This window comes from Ursus maritimus, unplaced genomic scaffold, assembly GCF_017311325.1.
Source record: "Ursus maritimus isolate PB19 unplaced genomic scaffold, ASM1731132v1 scaffold_12, whole genome shotgun sequence".
Lineage (NCBI taxonomy): Eukaryota > Metazoa > Chordata > Mammalia > Carnivora > Ursidae > Ursus > Ursus maritimus.
Window position 1 is genome coordinate 26552337 of NW_024423564.1, and position 20173 is coordinate 26572509.

General features: G+C 44.1%; 1 protein-coding gene across 1 annotated transcript in view; it reads left to right on the forward strand.

Moving 5' to 3' along the window:
- Positions 1 to 20173, forward strand: part of ABCA4 (ATP binding cassette subfamily A member 4) — a 133515-nt gene that overhangs the window by 40573 nt on the left and 72769 nt on the right. Inside the window, exons 9-13 of the mRNA XM_040627018.1 lie at positions 1089 to 1178; positions 3690 to 3930; positions 4945 to 5084; positions 5720 to 5836; positions 6497 to 6694. Of these exons, the coding sequence (XP_040482952.1) occupies positions 1089 to 1178; positions 3690 to 3930; positions 4945 to 5084; positions 5720 to 5836; positions 6497 to 6694 (786 nt within the window). The remainder of the gene's footprint in view (positions 1 to 1088; positions 1179 to 3689; positions 3931 to 4944; positions 5085 to 5719; positions 5837 to 6496; positions 6695 to 20173) is intronic.

Consider the following 20173-nt stretch of genomic DNA (forward strand, 5'->3'; position numbering starts at 1 on the left):
TTGAGTCACAATTACACATTGATCTTGTGAAAAATGCAGAGCCCCTGAAGACATACTCAAGATGCACACTTGAGTTTGAAAACCACCATCTTAAAACTTAGAATTCAGTCCTAAAAGACACAGGATCAGTGAGTCAATCAGTTTTGAAACTGTCAAGAATGAAGTCATTCAGGGGTACCTGGGTGGCTCAGTCGTTAAGCGTCTGCCTTTAGCCCAGGGTGTGATCCCAGGGTCCTGGGATCGAGCCCTCTCCCACTCCTCTTGCTTGTGTTCCCTCTCTTGCTGGCTCTGTCTCTCTCTGTCAAATAAATAAATAAAATCTTAAAAAAAAAAAAAAAAAAAGAATGAAGTCATTCATTCAGGACTTGAACTTAGTTTCCGGAAAACAAGTTGTTCACGTTGGGCTCAGTTTTGGAGCCAGCAAACTTGCGTGCTTCCACATTCCCCATGTAAGTGAAAAGTGCATGAGTAGTTTTGTGTTGTCTCGTGGGCCTGGGGTCACCAGAACACTGCTGTCAAGTGGGTAATCTGCAAGGAAACTTCTCTTCAAAGCTGCCAGCAGCAGCTTTAAAAGAAAGATGATATAACTAGCCAAATCTTCCATATAAGAAAGTCGTGTTGAACAGAAGAGACACAACCTACCTGAAAAAGCCTCAAAGGGAGCAGAGATGTGAACAGTGAGGAAGCCTGAGCTTGTCTGCAGAGCCCAAGGTGCTCAGATGGGCCTTCCTTTACAGTCCAGCAGCTGCGTCGGTTTCCTTCCGGGAGGCTTGTTTGGTGTTGCTAAATCAGCAATCAGAATCACTTTGGCAGATTTAATGTCACTGTGAAACTATTTGTGATTGACTAGCTCAGCAGGGAGCTGAGCCTGGAATCAGACTTGGAATAAGAGCCTTTGATTTTTCTCAATTAAATGAAACAAGTTTGTTTTTGAAAGTAATCCAGCAGAAGAGGTCCTGTGATCAGAAAAAAAGGGAGGAAATGTTTGTTTTTCAAGCATACAGGAGATCAGATAGCACCATGTATAACTTATACATGTATGTATATACACACGTATATATTTTGTATTTTTTTCCTATCAATTACAGCTTCCCACACTCCTAGACAGCAGTTCTCAAGGTATCAATCTGAGATTCTGGGGAAGAATATTATCTGATATGTCGCCAAAAATTCAAGAGGTAAGCGGCCTGATGATACTAATGATAATGTTATTATATCTTTCTACCATTTTACCACACTTATTATATCAAACAATTTAATTGTACCTCAGGCCTGTTCAAGGAGAAATACATTTGAACTTTCTATCTAGCAATTTCAAAGCACCTGTTCACATCCTAAATTATCTGTGCTCCTAGGTTGGAGGCAAAAAGAAGGGAACCATCCTTCTGATTTCACACCTAGGGAAAGAATGCCACCATATCTTGTGTGGCAGATTATCAGTGGACTTACACTGAATCTAAGTCCTTCCAGTATCGATGTGGTCTATCCTATTATGCTCTTACAATACACCTAAATCTATACTGCTAATAACAATAGCATACACTCACAAAGTGCTTACAGGCATTATTTTAAAGTCTTGAATATATTGACTCATTCCATCACAAAAAAACCCAATTGACGTTTTTGTGTTGTTTGGTGAAAGATGTGCATGTTTCAATTAACATCTGGTTGCATAACCTTTTTCCTGTATAGAAATTGATTCTCCACTCGATAGATGAGAGGTTCTGGGTGCATAATGATGAAGAGACAGGTGTGGTCACTACCCTAGTGAAACATACAATCTAATGGGGGAAGAACAATGTGAAATAAACAATTACCTTCAAGTGTGATGTATATTATGAAAGGGAGGCAAAAGGTGAAGCATAATTTTCCCCAAACATTTTCCCCTCCAATATGCTCAGCTGACTTGGGCTTAGCCAACCTGGAAAATTGCTTTGTGAAATCTGTGTTCATAAAACTAAGTTCAACCTGAGCAGAGTGTGAGTGCTACTGTTCAGGGAAGCTAGAGAAGGGCCCATTGTACTGATGACCATCTGCTGTAGCAGGAGTCTCTCTTTAACATTCTTTTCTTCATGAGCATTTAAAAAATTCTTATCAGTATAATAGGGTTGAAAATGGTAGAGAATGTGAAAAAAGTCCCCAAAGCATATCAACACTCCTCAGTCTGTGAGGGAGTTCCAGAAGGTTTCTTGCCTGTCTAGATAGCAAGTGTAAGCGTTTGTGAACTAGGTTGCTGCAGATGGCTCCGTTTATATTAACTGATACTAGACCATTTGACCCCAGAACAGCCCCTTCATCTCCCAAGTGCTTTGCTTAAATGAGCAATGTAATAATGATAATAACCCCTTACAAGACTGTCATGAGACTTACTGTTGTCGAAGCAATTTGAGATTCCAAGTTTATTATTGAAGCCTAGACTGTGATTATAGGCATGACTCACAGTGTGGATCCTACACAGCACTCAAGAGTTTCAGAGGGCAAGTGTTGGCATGCGGACAAAGACAGGGATGACAGGTAAACATCACTTATTGAAGTAGGGGAACTGTTTTCAGTCTCACCTGACTGAATCCTAATGTTTTTTTTCAATTCCCAAGTGCCTTTGAAAATTAGTAATAAGTGTGTTTGAGGAATAAGAGCAGCACAGTTTTTATTTTGCATATTCCCCTAAAGCAAAGCCAGATGACATATGGGTGCTGAGACCCTTGCAACTCTGGCAACCCTCAACTTAGTTCTCAGCATTACAGATCTGCCTTCAAAAGATGAGTCCAACAAGGGCCACGGGTACTTATATGGAGAAGAGAAGGCCACCAGCCTTTTCTTAGTTTGGTACAGAATTTGAAGTGTTCTTCCATGGGTGCCTGGGTGGCTCAGTCTGTTTAGCACATGCTTTCGACTCAGGTCAGATCCTGGTCCTGGGGTCGAACCCTACCTCGGGAGCCTGCTTCTCCCTCTCCTCCCTTCTGCTGCTCTCTCTTGCTAGCTCTGTCTCTCTCTCCAAAAAATAAAATATTTTTTAAAAAATAAAATAAATAAATAAACTCTTCTTCCAAGAATGGAGACTTCATCTGTTCTATATTTGCTTAGATCTTAACACACACACACACACACACACACACACACACACACACAGAAACCACAAACCACAGATTTCAGGGAAATGGAAGAACTCACATTTGGTAAAATTAAGCTAATAAGAAGATAATTTTCCAAATATAAGAAACTAAATTCTAAACTACTTGGCCAAAGAAATTTGCTGTGATCTTGCTTTTCTAGGACAGAGCCATTCCTCCATCATTTTATTTCCCACTTTTTCCCCCAGTATTCCCATCTTGATGGGATAACAGAACCCAAGAGCTGGCTTACAAAGAAATACTCCTTACATTTGTCCAAGGACACATTCCCAAGGAATTCAGATAAAAGAGACTAGAAGAAAGAAGTGATATTAAAATACGTTGGGGTTCACTCTTTGATTTTAAGACTTGTTCTAGTTTCCTTTTAGGCTCTGAGTAAATGGCAGTAGGTTTTTATTTCACAGCTGGATTAAGAATTGCTGAGAATATGCATGTTTTCTTTTAAATGTGGAAGTCAAATGCGTATGTGGAGGTCTCCCCATACTTTGGAGCTCTGGCATCGCAGTGATTATGATGCTAACTGCCTTAAGATAACCTGAAGCCTTTGCTTTGCCATAGTTCATCCATCGACGAAGTGTTCAAGACTTGCTGTGGGTAGCCAGGCCTCTCATGCAGACTGGTGGTCCAGAGACCTTCACACAGCTGATGAGCATCCTGTCTGATCTCTTGTGTGGCTACCCAGAGGGAGGAGGCTCTCGAGTGTTCTCTTTCAACTGGTATGAAGACAATAACTATAAGGCCTTCCTAGGGATTGACTCCACAAGGAAGGATCCTATCTATTCTTATGACAAAAGAACAAGTAAGTTTTCTGAGTCATATATACAAAACAGCATCTGATGTTGTTGAAGCCAATGGCTTAACACTTCTAGGGAAACCCAGCCCTGGGGTTAAGTCGGTCCTGTTGAGGGGCCCTGAGCAGAAAGGCTTCTGCTCCCAGAAAGTCCATTTCCCCTTGTAGGAAAGGGGCGGTGCTCATAAAGAATTCTGAATATGAGCCATGGAAAGAACTGAGACCCACTTGGAAAGGGAACAGAGGGGACATTTCCCACTGATCTGATTGAACTAGGGTTAAGTTCTAGAGGAAGGGAAGAAAGATAAATGAGGAGACAACCCAGAGTTGCAAGCAAAGCTCAGGTCAGAAGGGCCCTGGCAAGTAAACACGGCTGTGGGATGTTTTAACAAACACAGGCAGGGAAAATCTGTGTGTGCAGTACTGAGTTACGTTCCAAATGGCAAGTCCCTAGCAAGCCATGTTTCCCCCCTTTTATTATTTTGGGAGGGGGAGGCTTCTGTGGGGTAAAGGAAGGTGGGGTGGGAGGAAATGCAACTGGGTGAACTCTGAGTTAAAAATTGAAAAGAAGCAGCAAGGCACGCACCAAAAGTAGTTGGGGCCTAATATAGCTCACATGACAAAGAAATTAAGCAGCTATGTGAAGGGAAATTATCGAGGCTAAAGCTGAGATTCCAAGGGGAGGTCTTGTTTGGCCTCTTGTCCCTTTCATGTGAGAATGGCATCTGTTCCTTGCAGTAATCCCAGGCAGGCTTCTTAGCCTCCTTCTAAAGCAGAATAAACCACAGGGCAAGCCCCATTCTTTGTTTCTCTGATGAGGCCCTTATTGAGATGCACTGTGGCATTTTGTTACTTACTAATGATGAGCTTGTTATTGGTGGGGTACAGCCTATTAATTTAGGTTATTTGTCAAATCCTCCAGCATAGGGTTGAATGAGACATGTGATTTGAACACACTAATGACTATGTTTAGCTCTGAGCAACGGGGAGTTTCTAAAAAATCTGTCCCTTCTCTCCTGGCAGCAACCTTTTGTAATGCATTGATCCAGAGCCTGGAGTCAAACCCTCTCACCAAAATAGCCTGGAGGGCAGCAAAGCCTTTGCTGATGGGAAAAATCCTCTTTACTCCAGATTCTCCGGCAGCACGCAGAATACTGCAGAATGTAAGGTCCAAGCTGGGCTTGTCCTTTTTACTTTGGACCTCCCAGAAGAATGAGAGAGAGAGAGAGAGAGAGAGCGCGTGCACGTGCCTGCTCCAGCGCTCATAGTCTCCTGGTAGCAAGCCTTAGGTTTGTTTCTTGGTTAGTGGAGTCTTGGGTTCCTCCCCCATCCACAGCCATCATTGGAATGTTTTGCACCCCTGTCCCTGCCTGCGCCCTCCCTTCTCTACAAAACCTATGATGAGGTTTTCTTCCCCAGTGCCTGAATTTTATCCCTAATGGAAGGGCTCACAGTTCTCTGAATCCTGGTTACCCGGAAGAGACAAAGGCAGGAAGGGAGGAAGAGCATTTCCTTACAGGGAGTCCAAATCTAGTTTAACGAGGCTCTGGGACAATGACATTGTCAGTATTACATGGGTCTCTGAGATATTAAGAAACTAGATTTTGGCAGTGTGGAGGCTAGGAAACAGCAGATTGTTCTGAGAAATATCAGTAGACTAGGAAGTAAAGACACTTCCTTGAAAAGCCTTTCCCAAACACTGAGGGTTTGTGACAGACATAGGGAAGGTACAATCAAAAGTTCTCTCTCACGTTTTTCCTCCCTGTTCTTGTCTCTGTCTGTCTCTGCCTGGTTTTAGGCCAACTCAACTTTTGAAGAGCTGGAGCGCCTTAGGAAGTTGGTCAAAGCCTGGGAAGAAGTGGGCCCCCAGATCTGGTACTTCTTTGACAAGAGCACACAGATCACCATGATCAGAGTACGAATGGTTGGGGGGGTGGGGTAGAGAAGGGCCAAGAAAGTTCCATAAATTTCCTTTTCTCAGTAAAGGGTTGATCTGCTGGAGTTGGATCAAAATATAATAAGCAGGGGCCAAAGGCACTAGTTCCAGAAGCTGTCACCAAGTGGAGTCACTGACTTTGGGTGGGAACTGTTTCTTGAATTCTGGGAGAAATGTAAAAACTGATCAATGGCTTCCTGCAGTTTCTTGCTTTTTTAAATTCGCTTGAGGGCCTCAGATTCAAAGGGACATCTCCCAGGTGGCCAGCCTTGTAACTGCAAAGGTGGTTGAGTATGTCTCTGCTGTCATTTCCAGCTTTGCAAAGCCAGGAGATCAGAGTCTTATATAGCAGGGATAATTAAAAGAAAACAACAACAACAACAAAAACATTAAAAAAAAAAGAAAGAAAGAAAGCTTCCTATATACTATTTTTCCAGTCCTTCTTCCCCAACCCCCAACATTCACATTTTCCTTCTAGAGAGGAAGGAAATTCCTTATCATGGAATAAAACCCACTCACTCGCTTTTTAGGGAGGCTTAACATCTATCCCTTTTCATTAAAAATCAAAAATGGCCTGAAAACAAGACCAGAGATCCTGTAAAATTTCTAAATACTGTGACTGTATTTCTTCCTCCCAAGGACACCCTGGAGAACCCAACAGTGAAAGGCTTTTTGAATAGTCAGCTTGGTGAAGAAGGTATCACTGCAGAAGCCGTGCTGAACTTCCTGGATAGGGGTGCTCAAGAGAGCCAGGCAGATGGCGTGGCCAGCTTCAACTGGAGGGATGTATTTAACATCACGGATCGCACCCTGCGCCTGGCTAGCAGATACCTGGAGGTGAGGAATCTCCTTTTCCGCACTGATGCACCAAGAATTCTCACAGCTCCCAAAGAGAGATGGATCCTGTTCCCTGGTAGCTTATCCACATGTAGAACGGTTCCCTTTTCACATGTCCGCCCTCCTCCTGGCTCCCTGACTCCTCCTGGGCTGCTCCTCCTCCCTTGTAGCCTGTGAAGGAGTTGCATCTGTCCTCCCCCCTCTCTTGTCTGCCATAGATTTGATCATCATTGGCCAGAAACCTCAAGTTCTCAGGTGCCACTGCTTGCTGGAAACTCTCACCCCCAGCTTCTACAGGCATATCACGCTCAAAGTAGCTCAAAATAGATTTGTGTTCTCCTCCCCAGAGAACCTGTCTTCCTGTGGCATTTCCTACCCTGACCCTTGTCCTCAGCATTATTCCAAATGATCAAGCCAGAGACTGGGGGTCATCCTTAGTTACCTTTCTTCCTCACCTTCCACACAACAGCTGTTATTGATTGAGGGTTTCTTTGTGCCAAGCACTGTGCTCAGTGCCTTCGTACACAATCACTCATTTCATCCTCGCAAGAGTTCCATGAAGTGTGCGTTGTTACCATTCTTATTTTAACAGATGCAGAAGCTGAGGCTTAAAGAGGTTAAATAAGATTGCATTCCGTAGCTGTTATGTGTAGCAGATCACAGCCAGATCTGGGTGTGTCTGAATTCAGAGCCCGCCCTTCTGACCCCTCTACTGTCTCTTTCGTGTCCGGTCACTGAGGACAATGATGCACCCAGTTCCAACACATGATGGTTTTTCCCACACCACCAAGAGATTCTTCAAAACCAGCTGGTGTCCTGCAGTTCAACTCAGTGCTGATGCTACCTGGAGATAGTGACAGATCCCCTTGGTTAAGGGCTCAGTCCCATGACAGTGGCGCCCACCCCCACTTCTGCCCACAGGTTTAGATGGCAGGTTCCCATGACCCCTTCTTGGATTCCATTAATTTGCCAGAGTGGCTCACAAGACTCAGAAACATTTTACCCATTAGATCACTGGTTTATAATAAAAGGATGTAACTCAGGAGCAGCCAAATGGAAGAGATACACAGGGCAAGGGATGAGAAAAGGGTGTGGAGGAGCTTCTTTGGGCTCTCTAGGCACACCACTCTCCCCAAACCTCCACATGTTCACCAACCCGGAAGCTCTCCAAACCCCATCCTTTTGAGTTTTCGTGAGGGCTTCATGACTTAGACATGGTTGATTAAACCATGGCCATTAGTGATTGAACTCAGCTTCCAGCCCACACCCCACGTCTCCCCTCCCGCCCTATAATCACATGGTTGGCTCCTCTGGCAACCAGTCCTCATCCTTAGGTGAGGTCCAAAAGTCACCTAATGAACATAACAAAACACACCTTAATGGTGTTCATCACTTAGGAAATTCTAAGGGTTTTAGGAGCTCTGTACCAGAAACAGACAAAGACCAAACACATATATCTTATTATAAATCATAGTATCACACTGAGCTTTGACTATCTCCTAAATATGTCTCAACGCCACCTCTTGCTTTTAAGGCTCTCTGAGTTCTGGAAGCATTGTCATCTCTCTACCAGCCTCTTCCAGTGGCTTCCTCCCTGGGCTCCAGGGTCCAGTCTCTGTTGGCTCAGGCATTTCTCCACACTGCCACCAGAGCTACATTTCAAACACACATCTGCTATCATCACTCTCATGCTAAAAATCTCACTGAGTCAGTCCCCAGAGAGCACAAGTGGCTTCCACACCTGCCACAGCCCGCCTGCCCAGCCAGCCCTCACTCACACATCTGCTGCTCTGCTCCACTGGCCCTTTTGCCACCCTCCGGCATACCCTGACTGCTCATGATTTTACCCTTTGCAAATGCTGCCACTGATTAGAGCTTTCCTGCTTAAACAAAAAAGAGAATTTATTCGTTGACCTACCCCGGAAGTTCAGGGGATCTAGGGATTGAACACCACCATAAGACCCTTGTGCCCTTCCATGTCATGGTTGTGCTTGCCTCTGCCTAGCTTCGATCTCAGCGAGGCTCTCTCCATTTGATGGTGCATCAGCTGCTCACAGCCCTCAGTTGTCAGCTTTACCCCAGAAAGCCTGCAGAAAGAGGGAGTGGCTTTCCCATAGCATAAGCAGTACTCCTGGACCATTTTCTGATCAGCCTAGCCCTACCTATCTCTGAGTCTCTGGGGGGATTGTGTACTATGATAGGGAGGTGTGAGTCATACACCCACTATGAGGTAAGGAAAGCAAGATTAGCTTAATCTGAATCTCAGGGACTGAACACGATTACCGTGAAGTGGGGGAGGCTGTTTCCCCCAAAAGAAGAAATATAAGGTAGAAAAGCCTGAAATGACTTTTCCTTCCCCATCTGTTGAGCTTCCATTTCATTTGTTCTTTGAGACTCAGCTCTCAAGTGTCACTTCTGCTTTAACATAAGTTTAGCTATTCACTCCTCTGAGCTTTCTCTACCACATGTGTCCCCATCCCTGGCCATGTCACCACCATCCACCTGCTGTGGTTATAACAAGGCAGGGCTCTGGGAGGGGGTGTGGATGGGAGAGAAGAGCTGTATTCCTTTACTCTTGCAGAATGGAGTTCAGTGGTTCTCACAGTGTTTTTGTTAGGTACATCGGTAGTAAAGAATACTTCTTGTCTTTTGTTTGACTTGACATTTGCTTGGTGACATAAAGGTCTTATTTTCTTTCTTTTTTTTTTTTTTTTTAAAGATTTTATTTATTTATTTATTTGACAGAGAGAGACAGCCGGCGAGAGAGGGAACACAAGCAGGGGGAGTGGGAGAGGAAGAAGCAGGCTCATAGCAGAGGAGCCTGATGTGGGGCTCAATCCCATAACGCCGGGATCACGCCCTGAGCCGAAGGCAGACGCTTAACGACTGTGCCACCCAGGCGCCCCAAAGGTCTTATTTTCTTGTAGGATTATTGTGCTTGTGCTTCATGTAGTGCCAGGCATCCAACAGGAACTTAATATATACAAACTGCTTAGGTGGATAAGAATTCAGTTTCTAGAACCAGACTGACTGGGTTCAAATCTCTGCTACTTGTGCCTCAGTTTCTGAATCTGTAAAATGGAAATATTAATAGTACTTACCTAATAGACTTGATATGAGAATTAACTGAGTTATTTCAAGCAAAGTACTTGGAACAATGCCTGGAATATAGTAAACACTTTAATACTAACTTTTTAACAAAATACAAACCAACCAAAAAGACTGCTTAGGAGAAAGACAGTGGCATTAGTGAAATCAGACCCAGCCACTGAGCTGTTCCTGGTGCCCCTCTAGGGATTATGAGTAGCTAATTACATCCTGCCTCAGCCACCAAGATTACCAAGGGCCTTGCAATCCCATTAGCTGAGCTAAGTGCTCCTAAGCAAAGGCTATGGTGGCCACAGGTCAGTGGCCAACCCCAGGGGTTCCTAAGAGGGATTTTGATGGAGGCCAGAAGCCCAGCAGGTGATTATGATGAGGTTTCTGGTCTTCCTGCTCTTTCAGGGGTCAGAGGGAGGAGGAAAGCAAGGGGGTGCTGAACTGAAAGGAGAATGTAGGAGGGGGAAATGTGCGATGAGGAAGAAACCAGTCATTGCAATTGGTCCCGGAATGTTCTGCTTTTATTCTGTGCTTCGGCAAGTCTGGAAGAGCCTCAAAGACCCTCCAGCTCCCAACCTGAGGCCTGCTCAATACCAGACTGGGAGGAAGACTCTTCCCAGATGGCTTTAAGGGTCTCTTCAGGACAGGGCAAGAATGTTCCTTCACAGCCTTGTTTAAGACCTGACTGAAGCTCTCCTTTCCAGGAATATGCCTTGGACTAAAGAAGTTTGAGAGCTTCCTCCTGGGCCAGCCTTGTTGCCTACTTCCCCCCCTATTTAAGAAAGAAAAAAAATCATATCAGGACAATTAAAGGAAAAGTAGTCTTTTAAATGAAAATTATGTTGATCTAGGTCAACATGGCACTCAGATGTGATATTGAACAGTAACAGAAGCTCCAGAACGAAAAGCAAATACCTTTAAGCCTTTTGTCCTTATAGGAAAAAGGAATGATTCAATAGGTTTTCTTCTTCAACTAATAGAAGAGCTAAAACCCCTTCCTTTTTACTTGAATGAGGCTTTAGTTACTGGACATTCCATTAAGTAGCCTGGAGAGTTCCCATTCCCCAGGAGCCGCCTTGTTGGGTCATTTGTATGCCATGTTAGGTCACTGAGTGTGGAATCTTCTCACCTGTCCAGTGAGGACAGATGGGCCTGAATCTCTGCTTCTCATAAGCTATGTCACTCTAAGAAATTCACTTTACCTGCTAAGGCTTGATAAGGTAAAATCCAGATAACACAACAGACCTCATAGAGTTATTGTCAGGACAAAATGAGAGAAGTGTGCAGAGCACACACTTCATGACATTGATAGTTAGGCATGTGTGTAAATTCTCCACCTTGGGTTCTTTGGCTGTTAGGTGGGAGGGGTAACGCCCTCCTTTCCAGGTAGCTGTGAAGATGAAACAGGAGAGGGCCGACACATAGTAGAGATGTTCCATGCATGGCAGCTCTTCCCCTCTCATGAACCACTTGAGTGTCTTCCCCTGAACCATAGACTAAGTGAGGTCTTACTCAGATTGAAACACTTTGTGTAAACATTAACCAGACACTATGAAACTACTCTCTATATCAACCTTAGTGAATTGGCTTAGAATTGGGCCTGCCAGACCATTCCTAAAGACCCAGCAGGATGGCCCTGCCCTGGGTGCCATTTTGTAACTTCTGTGGACAATGGTCTAGAAATTTTGCTGTCCTCAGAGCACCAGCTCAACAAGGGGCTTCTGTAATTTCATTCATTCCATTATCACATTCTGTCTTTCCCCTGATTCCCTGCCCCTAGCAGAGAAAAATAAATGAACAAGAGGCAACCCCCCTAGTGAGAAGGTGGGCAGTGGGCTAGGGAAGGGGGTGAAGGTGGTATTTGGGGAGCCCCACATCTCCAACATGTGAAGAGATTCATTTCTGCAGGCATTCAGATCATCCTCTTCCCCAAATTTAAAGAGACTCAAGGCAAATGAGTCTTCACATAAGTTAATCTCTTAACGTAACCTCTACGTATATTTTTATAGCCATAATTTCTGTGTCTTATCCACATGTATTTTTCTTCTTGAGAAAAAAAAAGAAAAATTAACAAATTTTTCCTCTGATTACCCTTTAGTTAAAACAAACATGCGCACCCCTCCCTTTTGATTTCTTCATTTAGCGAAAGGTTAGCCTGGCACAGATGGAATACTATTTAGAGTTCACAATGTATTTAAATTACATAGTAATTTAATTCAGGTCTTGAATTTCACATCAGGCAGGTGAATTTAGCCAAATTTCAATATGAAAATACCTCTGATCAAGGCATAAAATTGTACTTTAACCAGTCACAACTACCTTTCCCTAAGTCTTGAGAAAACTTGTATTCATTTACTGCTTTAGCCTCTGCTGTCCTCATAATCAATGTATGTGCATAGCTAATATTTATTATCTTCATGGTAATTATCTTGTTGATGAATTAGCAGTAGTGGGATATTTTGGATTCATTTTCCTCTGTACCTTGCATGCTCCTGGCGACATGCCTCCACCACCCAACCAGAATGTGCTCAGGGAGTATAGTTTTCAGGCTAGCCTAAGAAAAAATAGGATTAGGAAGATAAAGCCACTGATCACAAATACCTTCAGGGTCAGATATATAGATTTTTGTGGAGTATATACTGCTTTCTTCTGTCGATTTCACCGGCTCCAGATATACATTGGGAAGTTAGAAAGAAATCAGGGGAGAGGTAGAGTGCAGAAGTCTACACCGCAAGAGCAGCGTTATTTCAAGGGCCATGAACTGGATCATAAGTGACCTTATTTTATGCCTCTCCGGTCTCTCAGAAGCATAGAATGGGACTGAGGAAGGAGAGTGCAGGTGAGGGGTGGGCTGGGGTCATGGGTGGAGGGAAGGGACTTGTATCTGAGGCTCTTGCCAGCCAGCCACTGTGTCTGGCACTTTTATGTGCCCTCTCCTGTAACCCTCCCAACCGCCTGCCTGTAGGCATAATTGTTTTCATTTTACAGAACTAAAAATGGAGGCTCAAAGAAGTTGACTAACTCACCTAACAACACAGCAGATAAGTGGGGGCTCCAGAATTGGAATCCAGACCTGTCTGGCTCTAATGAGGAAGTTCTTATTCCTTTAATATGAGGGGCACATTAGTGGGGCACATTAGTGTAGGCTCAGTATGTATTGTTTGGATAAATTATATAATGAGTTGGATGAAGACAGCAATTATTTTATAATACTCTGAATAACAGACACTGTTCTGATTGGGTCTTTTCTGCATGAAAATAACTAGATTTAGGGTAAGAAACCAAAAAGATTTTAGCTGACTTGGTCATTCATATATTCGCATGCATTGAACTATCTACATCTGAATAAATACAAGTAACCCCTGACCCCTAGAAGCTCACATTTTATTGGGAGAGAGAAGCGTGTTATCAAATAGTGCCATATTAATGGTCTCTCAAAGGACTACTACAGCAATAATTCAATCTGAGGGAGTAGAAACAAATTGCACAAATCCAAATTCAAGTGTCACACATCCTCTAAGAACTGTCAGTTCTTCCTCCAAATTATCTCTGAAATCCCTGCTTCCTCTCCCTCTCCATGTATGGCCTCTTTACAGAGTCTGTACCATCTCTCCTAGCTGGCCCCTGGACCTCCACCCTCTGCTGCTTCTGCTCAGCTCCCACATTGCCTCCAGTGGGATCTTTCTAAAACCCGTCTTGCCATGATGTTCCTGCTTAAAGTTCCTTAGTGACACCTGGTTGCTGTAAAGGTGAAGTCACTCCCAGTCTAGCCCCTTCACAGGTCTTCCACATTGTGTGGGATGGCATGCTGCCCCAGGCCTCCTACCTGTGCAGGCAGACTCCTTGCCTCCTGCACCCCCTGGCTCCCCTTCAGGACTCAGTTCCTGTGTTTCAGGCCTTCCTCTACACACCATATTCCTCCATTGTAGCCCTTGATAAATATTTGTTCATATGCCTCCCCATCCCTGTAGACCTGAGCCACTTAAGGGCTGAAACTCTGTCTTATTTATCTTTCGATTTCCCATTTTATGTTAGTGGAGCTGCAGTGACATAAAGTAGACACCAGTGCAAGCCATTAAAACTGAAAATACATTTATCCTGAGCCTTAAAGACTGAACTTGCTGGCTAAGCAAGGCAGAAAGACAATTTCAGACAGAAGCAAGAGCATAAGACCAGTGCAGAGGTGTGCTGTAGCATCAGGGGAGTAGGTGGTAGGTGGGGGTGGGGAGGAGCAGTAGGGTCTGGAGGTGCAGCTAGAAAGGTCAGCTTTACCCCGCAGGCTACAGGATGCCATCTCCAGCACTTACTTATGGGTTCTGTCATTGGGGGCCACAGTGCTGTTCCACTGCCGGAAAAGTGAGGATGACGTCTTGTGCTACAGTTTGGGGAGTGTTCGCAGCTATGGCGGAACTTGGTTATTTGCAACCAGAATGTGTTCTCATTGGTCAGTGCCTGACTCTGTTGATTATGAAATATCTTTGATATAGTAACACTGACCTCCCAGAGTTGGTGGGATGATTAAACCAGAAAGCGTTGAGAGCTGGCGTCTTCTGGTTACCAGCCAGGTTGTTGTGTCTTCCCTCGGACCCAATTAGGTAAGAAGCATTACCTGGTGGCTTTGCCCAGTGTGCGACTTGGCGCTCCAACATGACTTTTTGTTTCATTATTTATTTATTTTAGAAACAGACATATTTTAACAGCTGTGCATTTCCTGTCCCTTTGTTTTCCAGTCGTGGTGCATTTCCTCACTCTTTGTGGTAGAAGGTTTCAGATGTCTGTTTCACAGTGCCTAGTGTGTTAGATAAAATTTATGGTAGTGCCTTTGGCCTCTGTCTCACCATCCCAACCAACTCAAACAGCCCACAGCTATTTTATTTAGTGGCTTTTTCCATGTGGTGGGAAATGAATCTTGAGTGTTAGAGCCTAGATCTGCCAGGAAATTCATTCTGGGATGTTTGCCCACATCCATTGGCATTTTTCAAAAGGAACCCCAGGTGTCTACATTAACACCAGCAGGACCACTTCAGGCCTCCATGGGCATTCATCAGCTGCTTTGTTCTCAGCCTAAGTATGGAAGTTAAAGATGTAAGAGGCAGGATTGTAGAGCCAACATCTCTAAGGGTACAGCCCCTCCCTTATCCTTGGACTCACCCCTGACACGTCCTGGGTGTATTAGTCAGAATATGTCAGCACAGGGTGCCATCCCCCACTTGATTATCAAGTTCAAACAAAAAGAAAGATTCTTTCTTTCTTTGCTTCCACTAGACAATGTTTCCCACTTAATATATAATTTAATTCATCTGTTACTTAATGTGTTTGAATTTAGAGTCTGGCAGGTCAGAGATGAAGAAGGAAGCCTGCTGCTACTGCAGCTTCTGCTCCCAAGGTGGTGTTTGATTTAGTGGTATAAACAAATGACCGCATTCTCAAGAGGTCTTGGGCACAGCTGCCTGCCCTGGAGAGAGCTCGAACCTCTTCCGCTAGGGTGAACTCTGCTTCCTGGGGAGTATCAGCAAAACAGCCGACAAGGAAATGTAGGACTGTGTGGACTTCAAATAGTAGTGGCCCTGCCACCAGTGTTTGGCTACAGCAGTTGGGAAATGAGGGGAAAAAGGAAACCTCTTTCTTTTCTGCCCTTTGCTAGCATAGGGCATTGTAATGGTTCTCTTTTAGATTCTGAACTCTGGTTGCAAAATTTGCCCAGAATTTGCCTCTGAGGCCATAAGACACTGTCCTTTTATTCACTGAAGATGCCCTTTGAATTTTTTCCCATTAGCAGTGCTGCCTTTATGTTGAGCCCCCTAAACTAGTCTTCTTATCTACCTACATTATTCTTCCCTAACATCCAGGACCATACAGTTTCTCTGTGTGTAGAACCAAACAGCTTTTATAGATAGACTCCATGGCATCAGCCTTGTTAGAATCTACTGTGTTTTCACTCGTAAGCTAATCAGACCAGACCAAATATGTCAAAATCCATGACCCTGGCTATGGGTTTAGTCATTCATCTTTGCCTCCCAAACACATTCATGCACATACTCACATAAACATACGTGTCAAGATTTTAACTTCAGGGACCAGAGCAAGTACCAACAGAGAATGAGGCTACTTTCTCTGCAGCAGGTGACCTCTGCATGAAAAGCAAGGGTACATCATGAGTCATACCTCAGAGAATGACCCAGGAACTTCTGAGTTATGTCCAAAGCAGCTTCCATAATTGATGTGCCTTTACTTCAGGGAGATTTGGTGAGGATGGCGTTCTGGATGATCTTCATAAGCCCTTCCTCTGGGTAGAGTTGTCTGACTTTCACTTACCACTGAGCAGCTAGTGAACACCAGTGGTTTAGGACTCACCCCCAACCCTACCCCTATTGTCCAGGTGGGACATGGGGCTTTAACTTCAGTCTATAGCATTGTTGCAACCAGAAGATCAGCTTGGGATGGGTTGTGTTCTCAGCCATATTATTTAACAAACAAAACAAAACAGAACAAAACTGCCTTCCTCCCAGACAGACAGCTGTCACAAATGAAAGGTAGCCTGGCAGGGGCTTAAGAGCCATCAGACTCTGTTGACTTTTAAGAGATTTTGCAAAAACAGTAATAAAAATGTTATTTATCAAGTTCTCATTATTTGTGAGACTGGTTAATATCCTCCAGAGGAAGGTTGCCTTATTATGCCTCGTCAGTGAGCTTGGAGTGATCACTATAACCGGCCTCATAAAGTGGTGGTAAGGGCTCAAGGGTTCATATGAGCAGAGCATTGGGCCAATTTGGGTGCAAAATGAGCCTCCAGTAAGCACCAGAGGCACTGGCTGGCCCTCCCCAAACACTGTCATGTGATCCTTAGGATACACCTATGAAGTAGGGTATATCTTACTTTTGCAGATAGGGAAACAGACCATACAGTTAGAAAACAGCAGAGTAGGGATGGCATTCAGGACTGTCTGTCTCTTCAATACTACACCATACCACTTTCCAAGATGGAGAAAATAACCCAACTTTGAAAATGGGTCAGATGTTTCAGGATAGAAATGAGTGTTTGAGAACTTGTAAGTTTTGTTTTTTTCACAGAGTATCAGGGTACTAATCTAAGGGGATGCAGCAGGAAACATGACTGTGAATCCACTGCCTGATAAAACAGCCAGGATGGAGCCCACGTCACTGTGGGGCTCAGCAATGTCATTGAAAACATCAGCTGCTTATTCCAGTATGGATTTCCCTTTAAAACATGAAAGGAGAGTTCAAAGAGAATGAGCTAGCTGGCTCAGAAAGCTACATTATTATAATATGTTTGTTTTTGTTAGCTTTTTTGCTTCAGTGAGAATTATACTCTCATTAACATTGTACCGAAAACTCACTTTTCACTAATTATTTCTAGTTTATGCTCTGAATCGAGGGTGCACAGGATTATGTTCAAAATACAGTAGTAAAGCTGTATTTCTTACAGCAATCAAGACTTCTAAATTTAAATCAACTCAATTCAGTAAACACTCATTGAATTCTTTTCATGAGAAAATACTCTGCCAGAGACCACAATGAACAAGAATGATCCCTGACCTTCAGGAACTTACTGTCTCTAGACTTGTGGTGACTTACACAGTAACCAGGGGCCATGTGTGGCTATTTAAATATCGATCAGAAAAATTCAGTGCCTCAGATGCGCTACACACATTTTAAGTGCTCCACAGCTTTCTTTGGTTACTGGCTACTGTGTTGAATACGGCAGATATAGAACATTTCCACCATGCAGAAGGTTCTCTGGACAGTGCTGCTCTACCAGACAGGGGCAAGAGATCTAGTTCAGGAATTCCATTGCTCCGACTTTGTGGTTGGAGTGTGACTTACTCTTAGACTAACAAGTGGAAACAGCACCACCCTTCAGACTTGACGTCTGAAGACATGGATTCAGATTCTGCTCCTGACCTATATTGACATTGGGCAAGGCCCTTTGTCCCTGTGAGGCCGGTTTCCTTACCAGTAAAGCAAGGACATCAGGTCACAAAACCTCTATGACTCCTGTCCAAATGCCCTGTGATGCTGTGAGTGAATTGGTAGGGTATTCTGTGTGTGTGTATATGTGTCATAATGTACCACAGCTAAAAGAAGCTACAAAGAAGAATTTCCATCTCCCAAAATAATTTTTTCATTTTAGAAATTTAATTTCAAATTCACTTTAATTGTCAATGTTAAAATTCTATATATGCAGACCTAAACTTACTAAACTGATTTATTTTTTTATTTTTTAAGATTTTATTTTTAAGTAATCTCTACACTCAACATGAGGCTTGAACTCACTACCCCAAGATCAAGAGTCCCATGCTCCATCAACTAAGCCAGCCAGTGGCTCCCGGACTGATTTTTTTTTTTTCTAATTTTTTTTTTTAAGATTTTATTTATTTATTTGACAGAGAGAGAGAGCCAGAGAGAGAGGGAACACAAGCAGGGGGAGTGGGAGAGGAAGAAGCAGGCTCCCAGCAGAAGAGCCTGATGTGGGGCTTGATCACGCCCTGAGCCGAAGGCAGACGCTTAAGGACTGAGCCACCAAGGCGCCCCTGAACTGATTTTGTTTTTAATGAGATTCTTTTATTATTCATTTTTGTAGAACAAGGTCTCTCCCCAGGGGAAACTTAAAGGTGTTTCTTTTTCTTTCTTTCTTTTTTTAATGTACTCTAGCAGTTTAGTTTTGATGCTTCCTTGCCCAAGCAGGTTGCCAATTCTCTGTCCCCATAGTGTGCTGTTAAGTGCTGACAAATGCTGGGAACCAGGCCCTTGGTCTTCAACTGTGGTGAAAGTCTACATTCCCCATCAAAAAAGACCAAAAACCAAAAACCATAAAATAGCAAACCCTATGTTATTTCTAGAAAAAAATAAACACGTATTAAGGACTTTCAGTGTCATGAGGTACTTAAGTCCTTTATCTCATTACAGGACTGCCCAGTGTTAGGCTGGGTGGTGCCTGTTTGCAAAAGAAGAGCGGGGTAAAGAGAATTTCCTATTTTTCTTAATTCTATGATATGTGACTACACTTGTATTTTTTTAAAGAAATTCCACTTCCATTTAAAATACCTATCTTCTTAGAATGGTGTCACTTAAGCCTTGGCTCTCTGTATCTTCTCATTACCTGTGTTCCTCTTTCCCGTATCAGCTGGAATGCTGACAGTTTCTTTTGTTTTCTTTGTTCTTATCTAGAAGACTGAGAACATTACATGAGACCTGCTCCCAGGATATGGAGCCCGAGGTGGGACAGTTTAGTTCAGGAGTCACAGGGTGGGTGTGCGGTCCTCTGTTGTTCAGATTCAGCTCCTCGGCACAGTGAGGCTTCTGGCTCGCCCTCCGAGGTTGCCTGAGGGGGACCTAGCAGTGAGGGGGTGGGTGAAGGAATGGGGCTTGCTTGTTTCTTACCAGGTTTGCGGGAGCTCGGTCCTCTGATCACCTCCTTATGACCTGTCAACCTTCCTCTCTTCTCTACTTCTCCTGGTACGAGTTGTAGGATCAAATGAACTGGAGTTTGACCCCTACTCCACCACTTTGGGAAGCGACTCAGTTTCTTGGAGCCTAAGTTCCCTGGGCTTCAAAGGGAGGATAAATAATAACTGTGCTCTCCCACTCTACAGGACAGCTGGGAGCACGTGGAGGGCCATGGAGTGGGCTGTACCTGTGGCTCCTGATATGGGGGGAATAGTCTGGGCCTCTGGAAAGTAGGGAGGGAATCCAGGGCCAGCCACTTGCTAGCCGTATGACCTCTAGCAGGTCTCCTGGAGTTCAGTTTCCTCTTCAGTAAACTGAGAATTCCAGGTAACTCACAGGCTCTATGTGAGATGTGTTCCTTTAAGCCTGTGTTACAACAGTCTTCTAACCAAGCTTCCTGCTTCCCCTCTTGCCCCCACAAGTGATTGTTTGGAAACACAATTGGATCTCACATATCCTACCCTTGCTTAAAACCCTCCACTGGTTTCTTAGGGCCTTTTAGAATTTGCCTGGAAGTCTTCTGGTCTTAGCACGGAAAGCCTCTTGTCCTAGGAAGCCCCTTGTTGGTTGGTCACACTGCAAGTCCAGCAGGGCAACTGACGTGGTCCCCACCCACCTTCCTTCTCTAGTGCTCACCTCTCATCACTTACCTCTGGTTACTTCTACTTCTCCGCACAGTGCAAAGACCTAAGGAGCATTCAACACAATGCTGATGCCCTGGCCCTGCCTTTTAAGAGTCTGATTTCATTGCTTGGAGTGGGCCCTGAGAGTAGGTGTCTTTTTAAGGCTCCCCAGTGGTTCTAAGCACAGCCAAGGATGGGAACCACTGCTCTTTTCTTACACGTCTCCAGACACCCCATGTGTTATTCTCTGTGCTGGAGCTGATCTTCCCCCTTCTCTCTTCCTTTGGCT